At 47.9% G+C, this 20,081-nt stretch overlaps 1 protein-coding gene across 4 annotated transcripts in view; it reads right to left on the minus strand.

The window, feature by feature from the left end:
* Nucleotides 1-20,081, minus strand: part of SLC4A5 (solute carrier family 4 member 5) — a 123,194-nt gene that overhangs the window by 67,766 nt on the left and 35,347 nt on the right. For 2 of the 4 annotated variants that reach the window (XM_042248108.1, XM_042248107.1), the window contains exons 1-2: nt 13,635-14,114; nt 8,633-8,762 (exon numbers count right to left, since the gene is read on the minus strand). In XM_042248108.1, coding sequence (XP_042104042.1) covers nt 8,633-8,717 — 85 coding nt within the window. In that variant the 5' untranslated portion in view covers nt 8,718-8,762; nt 13,635-14,114. Of the gene's footprint in view, nt 1-8,632; nt 8,763-13,634; nt 14,115-20,081 lie in introns of those variants that run through there. The other 2 variants (XM_042248106.2, XM_042248105.1) reach the window with 1 other exon arrangement.

Below are 20,081 nucleotides of genomic sequence, written 5' to 3' on the forward strand. Positions count from 1 at the left end.
CTGAGCACCTTCTATGTGCCAGACGCTACGTTAGACACTACATATATTATTTCCTTTAGTCAGCAAGTCAATCCCTGAGGTCTGTTACTACTTTAACTGTATAGGTAGGGAGACTCTTTGAAGATGAGGGGCTGGTAAGGACTTCTAAGAGACAGGGTTTGAGGGCAAGCCTGTTGCCCTCACGAGAGCCATTCTCTCACCATTTCACATGTACTGCCCTTTTGTTGTTTTCATCCTTATATAATATATCTCTACATTCATGATTATGTGCTTAAAACTTAAGTTTCTTAAAGAATACTTCCCAGTCCATGTGCCATGCACTCTATTCTATTTTACTTAGCTTTTTAGATGCTAGTGGCATCACCAACTCAATGGGCATGAGTTTGAGCAAGTTCCAGAAGTTGGTGATGGACAGGGAGGCCTGGTGTGCGGCAGTCCATGGGGTCACAAAGAGTCAGACATGGCTGAGTGACTGAACTTTCAAAGGCTAATTTAACCCCCTCAATTGACTTCATGATCTATAGTAATGGGTGGTAACCTAGGATGAAAAACCCTTTAGGCACTGTTCTCTGAAACAAGTAGTGAAAGTGAAGTTGCTCAGTCGTGTCCGACGCTTTGGGACCCCTGGACTGTAGCCCACCAGACTTCTCCATTCATGAGATTTTCCAGGCAAGAATACTGGAGTGGGGTGCCATTGCCTTCTCCAGGAGATCTTCCTGACCCAGGGATTGAACCCGGGTCTCCTGCATTGTAAGCAGATGCTTTACCACCTGAGCCACCAGCGAAGCCCAAAACAAGTAGTAGTAAGACATAAAACCAAAGATATGGTTTGGAAAGATAAAATTAAGCAGCAGCAAAAATGGTTAGAAAAAAGGAGACCTGTGGAGAATGCAGCAATAATACAGGAGAGAAAATGGGAACGGAGAGAATATTTTAGCAGCTTTTGTTTAAGAATGACTATTACCCAGGTGATGTTAGTGGTGAAGAACCCACCTGCCAGTGCAGGGGACATAAGAGACGTGAGTTAGATCCCTGGGTAGGGAAGATCCCCTGAAGGAGGAAATGGCAACCCACTCCAGTATTCTTGCCTGGAGGATCCCCATGGACAGAGGAGACTGGCTGGTCCATGGCGTCGCAAAGAGTCACATACAGACTGAAGTGACTTAGCATACATGGGCGCATTCTGAGCTTACTGACTGGGTATGCAGGGAAAGTGAGAGGGCAGACCAGAGATATAACTGCGGTTTCCAGCTCAAGTGGCTCAGTCCTATCTGCCTTTTACTCTAGACCAGGCTGGGAAAACGATGATCTAGCCTGTATTGTTTTTTATATGGTCAGCTAGCTAAGAATGCTTTTAAAATTTTTAAAGAGTTGTGGGGAAAAAAGGAGAAGAAGAAGCAAGCAAGAAGAAGAGATCATATATAAGCAAAAGCCTGAAACATTTGCTGTCTGGCCCTTAACAGAAAACTTTGTTGACACCTGTACCAGAGAAGAAGCATTTCGAGAACAGTTTCATATTTTAACCCTTTTAATTCAACCACAGGACCTAACATAACAGCCCCTAAAATGTTTTTAGACTGAAAGAAGAAGTGTGTGGTGGATAAGACAAGATTCCTGAAGTCCTCCTAGACACACAGGTTAGAGCTTCCACTTTTCCACTACCCTGGGGACTGGTGTGGTGTTGTAGTGACATCACTGGTGTCCATTCAAAGACAGGGCATCACCCCTAAGGTTCCCGTCTGAAAGGGTCTGCAAAACTCCACTACCTATACTCTCATGGGAAACTTGAAGAATTCTGAAAGTTCTGTTTGTCATGAGGAGCACAGCTGTGGCCAATGAAGAGATAACACAAAGTGCACAGATTTACTATCACATATGTGTAAAAGGTATGTTTGGGGTGTCTGCTCTGCTGCCACCCGTATGGATGTAGTCTCCAGGCTATGGCCAGCCCTCTCATGCTTTCCTATAACTCTGATCTGAGGCACAATGATGGGACAACCAAAGTTGGGCAAATTAGATTATCTCTGAAGAATTGCAAATTGATAGATTAAGGAACACATTCTGGGATGGACCCTTGAGTAGACTAGATGTGAATACAGAGGCTGAGGAATGGCCTAGGGCAGGGACAAGTGAAGAAGCTGGCTGCAGCAGACTGAAAAAAGATACCCGGAGAGAGGCAGAGACCAGAAGCAGAGATAGAGGACAGCCTGACTTCCCAGGTCCAGCCCATGAGAGATCTGACTGTCCCTGCGTTTCATGAGGTTATCCCATGTTCTGCTGATGCTCCCTGTTTTTGCATAAATTAGCTTAAATGGGCTTCTGTTTCTTACAGCCTAAAGTATCCTGACAATGACAGTAGCATTTAAAATATCCTGCCAATGCAGTGGCACTTCTCTTTCCCTTGAACATCATACACAGGCTCCGACAGCTCACCTGAGTTTGGGCTGTAGTTGCAAAGCTGGATATATCAGACCGGGGGGGGGGGGCGGGGGCGGGCAGGGGCTCTTGACTTTAGAACTCCTGACAAAGGATTTCCAGAGAGGACAATTCCTTTAGCACCTCTTGAGTCGGAAGGTTGTGATCCTAACAAGATGGGAGATGGAACCACCCAAATCAGTGTGTATACCTTGTTTTGATTCTAAATTGTCTAAGCCAACAGTGAAAAGATGTTTTTTAAGATAAATTCAGTTCAGTTCAGTTGCTCAGTCGTGTCCGACTCTTTGCGACCCCATGAATTGCAGCACGCCAGGCCTCCCTGTCCATCACAAGAGGGGACATTTGAATCTAGACTGGATTTCCCATCATATTAAGGAGCTATTCTTAATTTTGTTAGGAGATATAATGACATTGTGATTGTGTTTACAAAAGAAGTCTAATTTCATAAAGATGTGTACTAAAATGTTTACAACATCTGGGGTTTTGTTTAAAACATTCCAGCAAAAATAAGCAACAAAACAAAATCCCTAAAAGCAAACAAAATATTTTGCTTTTGGAGACTAAATATTAATCACTGATGAAGCTGAATGATGGATACATGGGGGTTCACTATTACCCTATTTTCTCTACTTTTTGTGTTTGAAATTTTTCATAAGAACTTTTGGTAGATATATAGTTTACTCCAGCACTCTTGCCTGGAAAATCCCATAGACAGAGGAGCCTGGTGGGCCGCAGTCCATGGGGTCGCTAAAAGTCGGACACGACTGAGTGACTTCACTTTCACTCTCCTCTTTCATGCATTGGAGAAGGAAATGGCAACCCACTCCAGTGTTCTTGCCTGGAGAATCCCAGGGACGGGGGAGCCTCATGGGCTGCCGTCTATGGGGTCACAGAGTCAGACACGACTGAAGCGAATTAGCAGCAGCAGCAGCATACATATACAATTTATATATGTAATACAAAACCTAGACAGTGTATTAAAAAGCAGAGACATCATTTTGCCAACACAGGTCCCTATAGTCAAAGCTATGGTTTTTCCAGTGATGTATGGGTATGAGAGTTAGGTCATAAAGAAGGCTGAGCACCAAAGAATTGATGCTTTTGAACTGTGGTACTGGAGAAGACTCTTGAGAGTCCCTTGGACTGCAAGGAGATCAAATCAGTCAATCCTAAAGGAAATCAACCCTGAATAGTCATTAGAAGAACTGAAGCTGAAGCTCTAACACTTTGGTCACCTGATGTGAAGAGCTGGCTCATTGGAAAAGACCCAGATGCTGGGAAAGATTGAAGGCAGAAGTAGAAAGGAGAGGCAGAGGATGAGATGGTTAGAAAACACCACTGACTCAATGGACTGAATTTGAGCAAACTCCAAGAGATACTGGAGGACAGAGGAGCCTGGTGTGCTGCAGTCCATGTGGTTGCAAGGAGTCGGACATGACTTAGTGACTGAACAACAGCAAGGTTCATCAATAGAGACAAGTGTACCACTCTGGTGGAGGATGTTGATAATGGGGGAGGCTATGAATATGTAGGGGCAGGGCACACATGGGAACTCTACCTTCTGCTCAATTTTGCTGTGAATCTAAAGCTGCTCTAAATAAAGTATATTTGAAAGGAAATGCAGATGTATACTCAAAAAATATGTCTCAAGTCCACACCTTCTATTTCCATTATCACCGTCTTGGTTCAAATGGCACCACCTCACCTCACCTCACCACCTCATCACTTCTCCCCGGACCAGCCTCCTAACCAGCCCAGGCTTGCCTCACACTGACACCTGAATGATCTCTCTCAGACAGACAGTTTAGTCCCTCTCCCGCAGTGATCCTCCAGAGTTCTCAGCATCACGTTCAAACTGCACAACACGGTCTGCGCAGGGCCTGCCTCATCGGCCACTCTCTCTAGGGCAGCTACAGGGAACTTCTGCCCTGTTTCTGCTCCACCTGTTCCAGGGGCCCCTTCCCCCTTCTGTGCCTCTCTTGGCTAACCTGACTCATCCTTCAGGGGTCGATGTGAACAGCTGTTCTTCCTGTACGCCTGCCCTGGTCCCTTCTGTCTGGGTTAGGCGCCCCTGCACTGCGCTTTCTTAGCATCCTATCACCAAGCGTCTAGTTATTTGCCTCCGTGCTCCATTAGACTGAGAGTCTGTGTGAACAGGCACGGCATCTGCCATGTTTTTCAGACCTCTAAGCATGTGGTTCACGTCTTAGAGACAGTAAATGCTTTCTAAATAGTAGTTGAATGAATGAGTGACATTTGTCAATATCTGTGCTAAGAACTTTCAGCTCCCTTCTCTGCTTTCTACATAGAGAAGTCATCTCAGGCCCTTTAAGGGTGATTCCAGGTGAGTGGCAAGACCAAGAGGACTGGGGTGCAGAAGAAGAGGGCAGATGATGTTAGGAGAATATTCTACAGGGCTGTAAGCAGGAGCAGTTTCAGGGTTGAAGCAAAATTCAGGCTTCCTTTTCCATCAGGTACAGAGTGAGAAAGCATCTCTGCCTATGTGTGGAGAACCATTCAGCGCTTTTGAAAATGTACTGATCTGGTCTGACGCAACTAAGCTGACCTACTTCTCCTGCCCCTCTTTCTGCCTTTCCCTGATCATGGCAGGAATATTATCAGAGCGTATGTGCCTTATAAGAACATTCTGGCAAGTTCAGCTCAAGGTTTGCTGAGTTGAGATCAGAGGCAGCTTGGATCTGGAGTTCGCTTTCAGAGTTCAGGGAAGGCTCCGATGTCTATTTTTTGAGTAACCCCAAAAGTCCCTCCACGAGCTGCCTGGCTTCCAGCCCAGATCATCCTCCTTCCCTTCCTCCCCTGTGGTCAGGCAGATCCAAGCTTGAGAGACAATGGAATCCTGGGTAAATTGTTTGCTCACAGTGAGGGAGTCCCCCCGACCCCATCCATCCAACCCTCCCTTCAGGCAAGGTCAGTATCAGCAAAGAGCCAGCTGCACTCCCCTCCCGGGAACCCTAAAGAGACAAACTTAATAAAAATCTATTTTATTAACAGCCTGACCTACCAGCATTGATCACGTTAGAAATGACACCCACATGCATACTCCCAACCACGCACACAGACCAGGCTCAGCAGAGCTCAAAAAGCCGTTTAAATCTGTCCAGTGGTGATTCCTTCTCTAAGGGCCCAAAACATCCCCCCAAATTAATAACCCCCAGAAAGCAGTGCTGGGGAAAATTCCTTGCGGATTTGAGATTTTCACTCTGTTAATCTCCTAACTCAATAAAGCAAGCACTCTCCCAACAAATTAAATACTTTTATTAAAGGGTGCCCTCCTGCAATCTCTTTGATGTGGGTACAGACCTGCAACCTTCTCAGGGTCTGAGTGTCCATGGGAGAGGTCGCTCCTGCTTCCTATCATTTTTTCCTGTTATTCCAAGGAGTCTCAGAACCTACTGGGATTTGCTGGTTCTTAGATTCTGGAAACTTCTGAGACCTCTGGCTTCCCTAAGTAGATTGCACAGCCTGTCAGCTGAGGGCAATTCTTACCATTCTCTGGTGGGGGTGACAGGCCCCAAACAGGCCCCCATGACCTCTCCTGTTGCAGCCTGCCAGGAGGAGCCTCTGGTACAGCTGTCCAGGCCAAGGTGGACTGGCTGGCCAGCAAACAAATCTTGTCTCTGAACTCTGCAGAGGCCTGCTGCCCAGATCTCCAACAGTGAGCTGCAAACCAGCCAGAGTGAGCTGGAGAGATGATAAAGAATCTGCCTGCAATGTGGGAGACACAGGTTTGATCTTTGGATTGAGAAGATCCCCTGGAGAAGGGAATAGCAAGAAGGCTGGAGAAAGGATCTCAAGAGAAGGAGGACTGAGTGGCTCTCCCCCGAATGTTTCCTTCCTCAAAAATGACCCTCAAGATGCTACTCTTTCCATCAGCCTGGCACTGGGTTCAGCTGTTAGACTTCCTCCAGGTTCCAGGTTCCTTTCACTGTGGGTATGAGGAGCTGCTCGGGTTACACTGGGGGTCCTTCCCAGGTCTCTTCAAATCCTGTCCTTGGAAAGCTGCCTGTGGAGAAACACCCACAGCCATTGCAGTGGCAATGCCAGGCCCCTTTATATTTTATAAGGGGCCTTCTTCCAGAAACATCATTATCTGCAGTTTATCACTCTCCTTCAGGGTCTATAGTGTGCAAGGCTCTAAGGATCCACACTCGGATTAGAAACTGGGTATCTCATCTATGGCAACAGCCATGTGTCTGAGGGCCTCAGGCCTTCTCAGAAAAGGTTCTGTGTATGTGAGTGACAGGCAATCATAGGGGCCTGGTCCTGGCAATTATTGCCAAGGGTTCTGAATCCACACCTTGCCCAGGATGGGGAGAAGTCACCCTCTTCCTCCTAGTTGGAGAAGGCCTTTCTCAACTTTTGTTCTCTCAATATACCCTTCTTTGGGCAAGAAAGGCATTTGCCCAGGGAGTTATAAGTCCTTCAGAAGCATTAAGCCACAATAGCTCACACTGGGCCCTGGGCATTTGAAATATTGTCTCCTCACTTATCAGCCCCAGATGGATGTCCTGGGCTCTGTGGCTGTCCCTGTTTATCTCTCACAGCAGTCAAATTCCCTCCAGACTTAAGTCCTTCCCTGGAAATCAGAACAGAGTTCCTAGAAGTTGAAGGAAGGGGAGAGAGGTGGCTGGGAAAATGGGGAAAACAGAAGGAAGCACATAAGCACTCAAGTTGGAGACTCAGACAGCCCTGGACTGGCATCCAGACTTGGCTACCTGTAGGCTCTGACTCTTGCATTGATTTGACTATTAATCTCACTATCGTCTACTATGAAATGAGGATAATAATATTTCCTGCCTCCCCAGGGTCATTGTGCAGATTGAATGAGAGGAGCCTGTGAATTGTTAGCAGGCAGTAAGGGCTCCTTGAACGGGCTGATAAGAAGAGGCTCCATACCTTCCGGACAGGGATTGGGCCCAGCCATGAGGCTAGGAATTCAATCCTTCTGAAGCCTGCAGGAATTTGCTAGTCACCCAATGGCCTCTTTTTCCTCCCAGGAAAGACTGGAGCGGGGGAAGCTTGGAAATGTCAAAATCTGCCCCTCGTTCTATAGAACAACTACTGAGGTGAGTGAGTTTGGTAGGTGAGGATGGGCCCCAGGCTCTGATTGGTGCAGCCAGGTTCTGGGTACTGTGGTGGCCTCCAGGCAGAGCCACCTCGGGCACAGCTGGCAGTAAAGTCCAGGCATTCTCAACTGGGGCAATATCAGCCCCAGGGGGGCAAAAATGCATTCTTAAGGGAGCAAAAAAGTTTAAAGTATTGTTTGTGGGGCTCCGAAGCTCAACCCTACCTGAAAAAATATAATTTCTTAGCATTGCATTTGTCTCATTAGAAAAAAAAATTTAATTCTATTTGAGCAAAGTTAATTTTAATTACAAATTTGGGTGTGGGGCGTTAGTACAAAAAAGCTGGAGAACATTGTTATATTCTGTCTTCTAGACTCTCAACTTCTGTCCCAGGGCTCCTCCTCTTCTCCGCAGCCCTTCCTGCAGCCCCTTCCTATATCCTGCCTTCTCCCTGGGCCCTGGGCAGCATTTGGCACTGCTAATCGGTCTAATTCAGAGGCCTTTGTGGCCCAGGCACGGGCATGGTCAGCACTATTCCTTACCCTGATTCTCCGCTGGCTCCGTGACTTCACTGTGTGGGTCCCCTCCAGCCGCCTGGCTCTCCTCTCTCTTCTATTGCCCCTACACACAGCTCCTCCTGATCCCCGTGTACCTCTATAGCTCCACTCTGCTTGTCCTGCCGCAGACTCGACCAAGTTCCTTTGCTTCAGTGCCCACTGGAGCACGCGACGGAATTTTTCCTGGGACACGCTCTCCTTCCTCCAGGCAGCACTCGCACCTGTCCCAGCCTGCTTGGTGCTCTCCCTTTCACAACATTCAGTTTGACGTGAAAGGACATACGCCCTTGTGTTATTCTCTCAAAGCTTCACAGGTGTCTGTTCTACTTTCCCACTTGGATTTTCATTTCTTCGAGGATGAGACAATCATAAGTCTCTGTTTGCTCCTTAGTGTCCACACCAATTCTGGACACCAAGGAAAGGCAGGTAGGTGGGTCCCTGGGGGCCAGAAAGTGCCCTGGCAGGACTCAAGGTGCCACTGGTCAGCTCAGCCCGGGCCCAGGCAGACTGCCGTGGGAAGCCCCCTCTGCCGCCCTCCAGGGAGGGACTCACCTGGCCGACTCCTTCCACTCCATCTGGTCTCCATCATGCTGCAGAGTGTCCATCTCTGTGAAGAGGGTGGGGTTGGGAGCCTCATCTTCCTCCCCCAGGATGTCCTGGAGCTGCTCAGCAGCTGGAGACCCTGCAAAAGGAGGGCAGCGAGCTCGGCTGAGTGCCCTGTGGGAGGTGGAGGCCCTTGATATGGAGCAGAAGCCAAGGGCAAGGGGAAAGTATTTCCTATTCAGTAAGACTAAGTCCACCTTCCGGGTGAAGCTAGAGTTGGATGTGGGTGGATGTGGGTGGGATATTCTCCCAGATAAAAGAGATGAGAGGATTTAGTCTGTATTCAGACTCCAGGGACTTGTAGCTGACACTGAAGAAAGATGGAAAATAGCCAAAGCCAGGGCAGCAGCGAGGATAGGGAACAGGACAGATAAGCGGTGAGAAAAACTCTGTCCCAACTTCAAAGATAGGGAACAGAACAGATAAGCGGTGAGAAAAACTCTCTCCCAACTTCAGCATAACGGAGGGATCCCTTTTCCACTGGGCCCCAAAGAGTCACCTCCCACACCGGCCTTAAAGGGGCGATCAGCCCTGTGAAAGGATGTGCTTGCACCAGTGGGCCGTGCGGGCCCACCTTCTTCACGGGCACGATGACAGTCTGTCCCTGACCTCCCAGTGTGCTCTCCAGCTGCCCAGCAGGTGTTGCCTCCTGGGGGATCTCTCAGGCACCTCAGGTCAGCATTCAAACACAGAACATGTGCCCTTCCCCAAATATACTTCTCCAGTCTTCCCTGCCTCCTTCTCTCCCATGCTCCCTCCCTACCTTCTTTCTCTTGCTTAATGAATGTCTACTATGTGTCAGGCACTGGTCTAGGTGCAACGAAGCAAAACTGTGAAGAAGGCCCAGATATCCGTGATCTCCTGAGCCTCTCCAGTGGCAGATGCAGACAATAAACAAGTAAACAAATCTAGAAACAGTCATTGCAGGCAGTGAAAAGCGTTCTGAGAAAAAAGAAAAGACCACGAAGCTACATTAGATAGCAAGATCAAGGAAGGCCGCTCTGAGGAGGGTATATTTGACCTGTGACTTGAAAAATGAGAATGAGCCACTTCCGCAAGTGCTGAGAGTGTGCCTAAGGTCTGAGGTAGAGCGTGCTGGTTAGGGTACCCAGAGCATGGTGAGCCAGAGACAGAGAGACATACCACGTGACATCACAAGCATGACTGTCTACCCAGCTGCATAGGTGGACACCCTGGATCATCCTCACCTCACCTCTTCCTCTCAGCTCCATGCCCACATTAAAAATTTTCGAGAATCCTTTCCTTCCTCACCAATTCCATTGCCTCTGCTCTGGCTCAGTCTCTCACTGACTCTCTTGCTGTTGCTGTTCAACTGCTCAGTTGTGTCCGACTCTTTGTGACCCCATGGACTGCAGCACACCAGGCTTCCCTGTCCTTCACCAACTCTTGGAGCTTGCTCAAACTCATGTCCATTAAGTCAGTGATGCCATCCAACCATCTCATCCTTGGCCACCCCCTTTTCTTCCTGCCCTCAATCTTTCCCAGCATCAGGGTCTTTTCTAAAGAGTCTCTTTAGGCTCTTTGCATCAGGTGGCCAAAGTATGGGAGCTTCAGCTTCAGCACCAGTCCTTCCAATGAATATTCAGGGTTCATTTCCTTTAGAATTGACTGTTTGATCTCCTTGCAGTCTGAGAGACTCTTATGAGTCTTCTCCAGCACCACATTTCAAAAGCATCAATTCTTTGGCACTCAGCCTTCTTTATGATCCAGCTCTCACATCTGTACACAACTACTGGAAAAACAGTATCTTCGACTATACGGACCTTTGTAGGCAAAGTAATGTCTCTGCTTTTGACTGTCTTTGGGCTTCGTCAGGTCTTCCTCTCCCTCCAAGCTTTTGTTTCCTTAGTTTTATCATCCCCTTTGGCCCTCACTTATTTCTCCATTGACTCCCAACTGTCAATAATTTTAGCTACTGTTTCATCACAGACTCTACCCTCTTACTCTTTGACTTCCCAGTAACACCAGACAGCTGATGCCCAAACAAGAACTAATTGACCCAGTCTCTACCTCTGCCAGTGTGCCCTGGGGTGCAGGGAGAGGCAGTGTGGTACACAATGGTACGGTGGATGCAAGGCGCCCGCTGGGTTTTCAATCTAGCTAGATGTCAGTGTGAATCTCAGAGGCATTACTTATGAGTGAATTCAGTCTGAGTGGACAAGGTTGTTGTCCCAATAAATCAGATAGGGAGAATAGTACACAAGATGCAGGGCCTGGAATATAACAGGTACTAATTCCCTTTGCCACCAACGCTAGCACCCAGGCTCATGAGCCCCTCTGCATAACCGCCCCCCCCCACCCTGCCCCCAGCTGTACCAGTGAGGGTTTCCACTGTTATCAGGTCTCAGAAGTACAGTCACTTCCATTCATTCTTGTCAGTGACCTTTCCCATGTCCCTCTAAGCAAGCCTCTTGATGCATCTCCTACCTCACTTCACCTAGAAAATAAGGCCTCCAGGCATGAAATCCATCAACTTCCTCCCTTCCAGTCCTTCTGTGTCCTTACCTTTGCTGCAGTCTATCTCTGAACAAAAAAATTCTTCATCTAGCCCATCTCTGGCCCTATCTGTTCCCTTCTACTGGATTCTTATTTCTTCAACCAGCCTTTCCTTACCTGGGTCTTCAATTTCTCTCCTCCACCCTTTTTCTCTCAGCCTGTAAACAGCTCTTCCTACCTGATCCTGTTCTCTTTTTCCCTCTCTCCCCTGAACTTCTTGAAGAGGTGGTTAACACTCACTGTCTCTACTTCCTCCTTACCAATCACTTCCCAATATGCTGCAACTGGTTCATCCCTACCACACTAAAGACATTGACTAAGGCAGAGATTTTAAACTGGCAGCACAAAGATGTGTTTAATTCAGCTCTCATAGATGACAATAGTTTTTTTTTAATTGTTGCTAACATAAAGAATTATGAGATTTCATGTAAAAATCTAGAGACCTTTCTTGAAAATTCAGACCCCCTGATGACAGTGCCCGTATTTCTACTTGGCAACAATCAGCTAGAGCTGAGTGATGGATAAGCATATGCATTTTAGTTTGCCACAGTCCCCACTACTCCCTACTGTACCGCTAATCTCATTTATGCTAAGCACCCAAGTTTAACTCTGTTCTCAGCTCTCTCTTTTTTGTCTTATTCTCAAATCAGTAAGTCGATAAGATAAAATAATCAACAGCACTGTGAAGCTATGGTCTGGCTTATCTCTCTGGGATATCGGTGATGCTGACTGCATCCTCTGAACTGAGATGCTTGTGGTTGTTTTAAGGCAGTACTTTCTAGATAGTTTTTCCTATCTCTTTGAGGACTCCTTCTCAGTGTCCTTACCTGGCTCCTCTTGCAGGTCTCCCTTAAATCTTGGTCTTCCTCAGGATTCCTCCTGGGCCTTCTTGTCTCCCCTCTTTCTACACTCTTCCTGGACTATCTCATATTGCTTCTGGCATCATCCTGTAACCGGGGTCACCAGCATCTCTAGGTCCTAAGGGTACTGGGCATTTCCAACTGCCAACTGTCCTGCTCCGTCTGGGGCTTTGGCAGTCTTCTCAGGGCAGCCTCAACATATTCAAGGCAGCTCTGCCTCTTCTTCTTCTGTCACCCCAGCCTCATCCTCCTCCGTTTTGATTGATAGAGTCCCTAGCTAATGGAGGAGCCTGGTGGGCTGCAGTCCATGGGGTCGCATACAGTCGGGCACGACTGAGCGACTTCACTTTCACTTTTCACTTTCATGCATTGGAGAAGGAAATGGCAACCCACTCCAGTGTCCTTGCCTGGAGAATCCCAGGGACGGGGGAGCCTGGTGGGCTGCCGTCTATGGGGTCGCATACAGTTGGACATGACTGAAGCAACTTAGCAGCAGCAGCAGCCCCTAGCTATCCAGCCATCTATGGGAGAAATTTGGGGCTCACTCTTGAAGCCTCCTTCTCTCTCATCATCCATGTCTAATCAGACTCTAACTTCTTTCACTCACTTCCTGACTATTTTTTTGGCTCCCTTCCCTTTCCCCACCATTGCCACCACATTTATTCAGGTTTTTATTGTCTCATATTCCTGTCATCACAATAACCACCTACTGCTCCCACTGTCTCTGGTTGCCCCATCCATCCCATGCCCTAGGTAGCAGCAGAGTTAGCATTAACTGACTGCTCCTTTGGCAAACTCCTGGGAGTCATGGTATTCTGGGGGGCAGCACCATGAAATACTGTGCATATGAGTTAGAAATAATTTTACTAGCAGGAAATACTACCAATTTATCTGTATATAGCTTAAAGGACTGCATTTACTTAAATGATTTTTTACTTCTGAATTTTTCTACTACTTTAAACTTACATCCTTTTTATTGATTATTGATACTTGTTGGCAGGCATCAAAGGTTTACAGAAATTTCATAGAAGAAAATTTAACAGTTGAACAAATAACCTTATTTTTTCCTTAAATTGGGAGAAGACTAGGACTGCTTTATTCTGAGAGGGTAAAGCAGTTCTCCTTGGGATGAGAGTTCAAGTACTACTCTCTTCAAATGTAGATTTGGTCATGTTACTCTTCAGGTGAAAAATATTCAATAGCTCTCTAGGATCGAAAGCCTAGGGTCTATGACATGGCTCTAAACATCCATCAAGATCTGGCCCTAACCTGCCTGCGTAGGTTCTGTCACGTCCCTCATCCAGACACCCCAGCCACCTTGGACCCTGTATTTTCTAACTTCAGCTACCCTTGCTTGACCCCACATGCCCTGGATTCCAGCCACATCAGACCACACACGGAGAGCCGAGGAGGAGAGCACATGACTCCCTGGACCTTTTGTGTACCATTCCCTAAATCTTCAATCCCCCTCCCCCTTCAAGGCCAAATTAGAAGGCAGATAAGTGGAGCTGGTATGAGAGGATGAGACAGGACAAAGAGCAAGACCCCTGAGCCAGCTCTGTCTGAGGCATTACCTGCTGCCCGGAAGAGCTGAGCGCTGGGGTCTCCGGCCGTGGACACTGCCTCTGGCCCCAGCCTGTTTCTGCTGCTGCCACCCCGGCTGCTGCCGCTTGCTCCTCTTCCCCACCAGCAGGGCTCAACAAACTCACTTTTGTTTCCAGTTAAGCACCAGGGGAGGTAGGGGAGAGGAGAAGAGGGAGAGGGAAAGAGAGGGAAAGGGAGAGAGAGAGGGAGGGACAGAGAGAGAGAAGGAATATGAGAAAGACTGGGAAAGTGGGGAGAGCGTTATGTGAGAAGATGCAGTAAACGGGAGAGGAAAAACTACCGAGAGTGCGTTAAAGATACTCCAAGTATAAGAGAAGTGTGTGTGTGTGTGTGTGTGTGTGAGAGAGAGAGAGAGAGAGAGAGAGAGAGAGAGAGAGAGAGAGAGCAAGTGAGCAGTGAGCAAGAGAGGAAAAGACTCAGGTTCTCAGATGCACTGGGGAGAGAAGGTCTCGGTGGTGGCCGAGGCAGAACCTCTCGCAGGCAGCCAGGTCTCCGCAGCAGCAGGGGGGTGGCACCTGCAGGCGCTGAGAGGCCTGGCAGGACTGCCCTTTTGCCCCCTCCCCCATGAGCCCTTCCCGCCAAGCCTGGGGGCCCTAGGGGAGCCCAGGCACCTCTCCTCAGGCCTCTTTATAAAGGCAGAGGTAGGATTTTCCTTGAGACTCCCTGGAGCTTCCTTAGGGCCTTGGCTGCAGGTGAGCTGGCTGGAGAAGGTTCTGGCCCAGCCTCTCTCAGTCATCCAAGCCCAGGGTGGAGGTGGGGTGGTATGAGGAGAGGTGCTATGGGGTCTCAAGTTTCACAGCAACTGCCCTTGGTCAATAATGTCCCCTGAAGCTGGTTTCTTCCCTTCCCCAACTTCACAACCCAAATCCTGATCCTTTCCATCTAAGTCTGCTTCTAAGACAAAATGCCAGATATCACTTGGTGGGTGTTTTCTGACAGGGGAACTGGTCACTTCAGGGTAAGTGGTGAACCCCCCCTGGGGAATTATTTTGCTCTGCTGAGAAACTCCTAATCTCCTGGGTTCAGTTCAACAAGTACTTACTGAGTACTTAGAATGTGCCAAGGTTGATTAGAGGTCATGAGTGGCTGCTGCTCCAAGAAGCTCTGAACCCTGAATTTGCCAAGTCTCAGAGCTGGGAGAAAGCTGAGTGATGGTTGAATCCAAACACTTTACGGATGAGAAACCTGAGAACTGGTTTATAGCACAAAAGGCCCAACTGGGCCCCCAGTTACGGGAGCCTAGAGGAGAGCAGTTTGCTGACACCCTCAGCCTGCACTGCAACTCCCAAAGCCCCTGCCTCTGCCACCGGCTCCCTTACCACATCTTGAGGCCTGAGACTCAAAGTCAAGTGTGCCCACTTTAAACCCAAGAACATAGCAGCAGAGGCTCAGGGCTGTGTGATTAGGTCGGACGCCCCAAGAAAATGCCACCACCAAGGAGTTCCTGCTTTGGCGGGCTCCTTAGCCTGGAGAATCCCATGGACGGAGGAGCCTGGTAAGCTACAGTCCATGGGGTCACTAAGAGTCAGACACGACTGAGTGACTTCACTTTCACTTTTCACTTTCGTGCATTGGAAAAGGAAATGGCAACCCACTCCAGTGTTCTTGCCTGGTGAATCCCAGGGACGGGGGAGCCTGGTGGGCTGCCGTCTATGGGGTTGCACAGAGTCGGACACGACTGACGCGGCTTAGCAGCAGCAGCGGTAGCGGTAGCGGTAGCGGTGAAGAGATGGGCCCCTAAAGGGTCTCAGGCTACTGTTTGTACTGCACTGTGGCTGGCGCCAGCCCATCTCCTTCTGAACACCACTGGGCAGACCTTGCACGCCACACTGAGTCAGGGGCTGTGTCTGATCTCGAAACCCCAGAGGAACACGCACAGAGAGATCACCAAGGACGCCAGGGGATTCTCTTTATTCCTGCGGTGCTTTAAGAGCTCAGACCTGGGTTCAACTCTCGACTCTGATAATTACTGGCAGTGGGATCTTGGCAAAGCATTAAGCAGTCTGAGCCTTAGTTTCTCCATCTATAAAGTGAGAATAGTCACCCCTGCTTTACCGGATTATGGTGACCATCAAATGAGATGGTGTATGTGACATGAGTGCCACAGTGCTTGGCACATGCCAGTCACCCAGTAAACATTGCTAGGACTAATGTTGCCAACAGGTCTGACATTTTCCTCCCCCATAACAGCTCTTTTAAACATTCCAAGAGCTCAATCCTTCTCAGCTTCTGAACACTACTACTCCCATGCTATCCCTCCCCATCTCGCTTCCCTCGGGTCCACAGAAACCTAGTGATGTGCTGGGTTCATGCCTCAGGGTTTCACTGCATCTCCAATGCACTCCAGGTCCCATATGCAAGTTCATCCACAAATGAGAGAGGCTGCAGATAAGAGCCCCTCTGGTCAAGAGCTCACAGCAACAGTTACACAGTGATGGCCCAAGTGGACTAAACTAGCAGTTTCTGGGAGAAATCCAACCTTGGCAAGACCAAGCTTGAGGAAACACACAAAAAGAAGCAAACAGAATCGTGCTTTTACTGGTGGTAGGGAGGGGGCATCTGTCTAGTCATTAGCTGAGCAAAGCACAAAATCACATGGATTGCAACTGGACCACAGCCTGCAGGTATTCAACTCCTAGAAGACCAGGAGGTGTTTAAGACCACCAGAAACTCAGTGTGAGGGCCTGGGGTCCTCAGCTCAGAGTCTTCTCAGAAGCACCCTCTCCCAGGCTCCACATGAGTCACTGGACACCCAGCTTGGTGAGGTCAAGGTCTGTCTTGCTTACGTTGGTTACTGGCCCTAGCAAAGGGTTCAGAGCATGGGCATTCAATAAACACTTGCTAGGTGAATGAATTTCACTGCTTAACACTCACGAGTATATCAGCAAGGACCAGCCTCAGCGGAAAGAAGCTGGGAACAAGGAAATAGAGCTAGTTATGGTTTTTCCAGTAGTCATGTATGGATGTGAGATTTGGACCATAAAGAAGTCTGAGCACCGAAGAATTGATGCTTTCGAACTGAGGTGTTGGGGAAGACTCTTGAGAGTCCCTTGGACTGCAAGGAGATCCAACCAATCAATCTGAAAGGAAATTAACCCTAAATACTCCCTGGACAGATTGATGCTGAAGCTGAAGCTCCAATACTTTGGCCAAGAGCTGACTCATTAGAAAAGACCCTGATGCTGGGAAAAATTGAAGGCAGGAGGAGAAGGGGATGACAGAAGAAGAGATGGTCAGCATCACCGACTCAATGAACATGAATTTGAGCAAGCTCTGGGAGTTGGTGATGGACACGGAAGCCTGGTGTGCTATAGTCCATGGGGTCACAAAGAGTTGGACATGACAGAGCAACCGAACAACAGCAACAAAGGGGATCAAGAACAGTTCAAGGACCCCAAGTTCTGAGGAGTGGGGGAGACAGAAATGGAGGCTCCAAAGTCATGCCTGCATTCATCTGAGGTGGTCTTCAAGAGAAGACAGGAAGACCCCAAGTCCTAGTTTCATGGACAGTAGGGATTTTTTTTCTTTTTCTCCTAGAAAGCAGTCCATAAACTCAAAATGTGCTCTCTGGGAAGGCAGAGAAGAGAATCTGCGAACCTGTTGTGTTTATGGGAATCGTCCTGTCCGTAGCTTCGGGTCATCTGCTGGCCCATACACTCCCTCACCCAAGGGATGACGCTCTGGTGGCTGCGTTTGTGGAGTACTTGAACTGCGCCTCCTGGCCATGGTTAATTGAACCAGGAACAGTTAACTGGACACCCGACTCAAGCCTGGAAATTTTGAATTTGGTTTCCGAGATAGCTGGGTGTTTCCTAATGGAAGGAGCGTATAAACTGAAAGCTGAAGGCACGGAGAGGCAGTAAAGGCTACACACATCGAAAAAGGAAGCAGCCTTATGGAAGAAGCAGGGGGAAGGCCATGAGTCCCAAAGAGGGGACTGAGAGGGTATTCATCCTCCTGCTGAGCCTGGTTGGTTGTTCTTTGGGGACTGTGAGAAACTCCTTTATTCATGTAGTATAAACTTTTACTCTCCCTCACTCCCTCCCTGCTCAAGACAGCTCAAGTAGGTTTCTGATTGTTGTTTAGTCGCTAAGTTGCATCTGACTCTTTCAAGACCCCATAGACTGTAACCTGCCAGGCTCCTTTGTCCATGGGATTTCCCAGGCAAGAACTGGAGGGCGTTGCATTTCCTTCTCCAGGAGGTTCTGATACTTGTGATCAAATTACTTTTTTAAAAAAAAATTTTTATTTTCACTTTATTTTACTTTACAGCACTGCATTGGTTTTGCCATACATTGACATGAATCCACATGTGTGTACATGAGTCCCCAAACATGAACCCCCCTCCCACCTCCCACCCCATATCGTCTCTCTGGATCATCCCTGTGCACCAGCCCCAAGCATCCTGTATCCTGCATCAAACATAGACTGGCAATTCGTCTCTTACATGATAGTATACATGTTTCAATGCCATTCTCCCAAATCATCCCACCCTCTCCCTCTCCCTCAGAGTCCAAAAGTCTGCTCTACACATCTGTGTCTCTTTTGCTGTCTCTCATACAAGGTCATCATTACCATCTTTCTAAATTCCGTATCATGAGTCTCCCTCATACGAAATTCTAGGGCATGGAGATTTTCTTCTGTATTCCTTCTCAAAAACGTCAAGTTTAAGAGTTACAAAAGAATGTTAAGTCTAGCTAAAGGTCTAAACTTAAACGAGACAGATTTTGTGTTTAGTTAATACTTTGTGTGTGTGTGTGCTCAATCACTCAGTTGTATCCAACTCTGTGTGTCTTTAGCTGTGCAAAAATGGGTGGTGAGCTAAGGCGGGGCTGAGGGAAACTGAGGTGACCAAAAAGTGAGTGAAGGGAATGAGTGTACTGAGAGGGAGGGGAGAAGCTGGGCTGGAGGTGGCTGAAGAGAATCAGATGTGATGGGACTGGTGAGGCGCAGTGAGGGTGAGGTGGGAGTTGCTAAAAATAAGGTAGAGAAAAGTAGCCAGTAGGAAATTTCAAGTCACAAGGGGATTTTTAAGAAAGGGAATATTTAGTGAGTGAAGTGAAGGTCACACAGTTGTGTCCAACTCTTTGTGACCCCATGGACTATACAGTCCAGGGAATTCTCCAGGCCAGAGTACTGGAGTGGGTAGCCTTTCCCTTCTCCAGGGGATCTTTCCAACCCAGGGATTGAACCTAGGTTTTCCACATTGCAGGCAGATTCTTTACCAGCTGAGCCACAAGGGAAGCCCAAATATTTAGTATCTCTCTTTAAAAACTGTGTATCTCTGCAAGGTGAAAAGGCTCCATGGTTCGGAACCTCAAGAAAGCCTGCTCCTCACTTATATGTGGTAGGTGACCAATTTGGGGGAGACCAAATGAGGACTGAACACCATCCCTGAGCTGTAGCTTGCCTGGAGGTGAGAACAGATAACAGGTACAAGAAGTGAGACACAGTGAGACTGTGAGCCCAGCACACAGGTCTTGTAGCAGGAGTGCTACTGGGGCTGGACACCTCTGGAAATCCACAGAAGTTTAGGCAGAGGCGAGGACACTAACTCTCAAGGAATAAGGTAAATCCAAGTACCATATGTGTTATAATAACTTTATATATATATATATATATTTTTTTTTTTTTTTTTTTTTGCTGCACGGGCGTTCTCTAGTTGCAGTGAGCAGGGGAGACTCTCTAGATACAATGTGCGGGTTCCTCATTGCAATGGCTTCTCCGGTTGTGGAGCACAGGCTCCAGGGCGCTTGGGCTTCGGAAGCTGTGGCATGTGAGCACAGCAGTTGTAGCTCTCGGGCTCTGGAGCACAGGCTTAATAGTTGTGGCACAGGGGTTTAGTTGCTCCACGCGTGCGAATCTTCCCGGATCAGGGATCGAACCCGTGTCACCCACATTGGCAGGTGGATTCTTTACCACTGAGCCACCAGGAAAACCCTAATCACTTTGTATTTATCAGAACTTTAATGGGTTCCCTTGCAAACCTGAACTTTCAACCTTAATTTCCCCTTAAGGTGTAAAGTTCACTAACTCAGGATTCTCTTCCAATAGGGGTTTGTGTTTGTTTGAATGTTGTATATGTTGATAATTCCAGGAAATAAAAGCAATCCAATTGTCTTTGTTCCTATGTTGGAAACAAAGCCTGTCTCAGGAGTCCCTTAGTGGAGGAGATGCTTTAGAGATAAATTCGTTCTCTGTCCCAACCCTCACACCTTCCTTATCAGAAATGGGAAAGACCATATGAAATCTATTTTTGGTCCAAAAGTCTTGAAGTCACACGAGGCTCAAACACCTGGTGAGAAAACAGCCGCTTTCTCCCCTACTGCTCGTCTTGGTGGTTTTGATCTTTCAGTGACTCTAGAGTTGTTCAGAGCTCGGCAAGTAGCAGAAAACGTTAATACTTTTTCACACCC

The sequence above is a fragment of the Ovis aries genome, chromosome 3 (assembly GCF_016772045.2).
Source record: "Ovis aries strain OAR_USU_Benz2616 breed Rambouillet chromosome 3, ARS-UI_Ramb_v3.0, whole genome shotgun sequence".
Taxonomy (NCBI): Eukaryota; Metazoa; Chordata; class Mammalia; order Artiodactyla; family Bovidae; genus Ovis; species Ovis aries.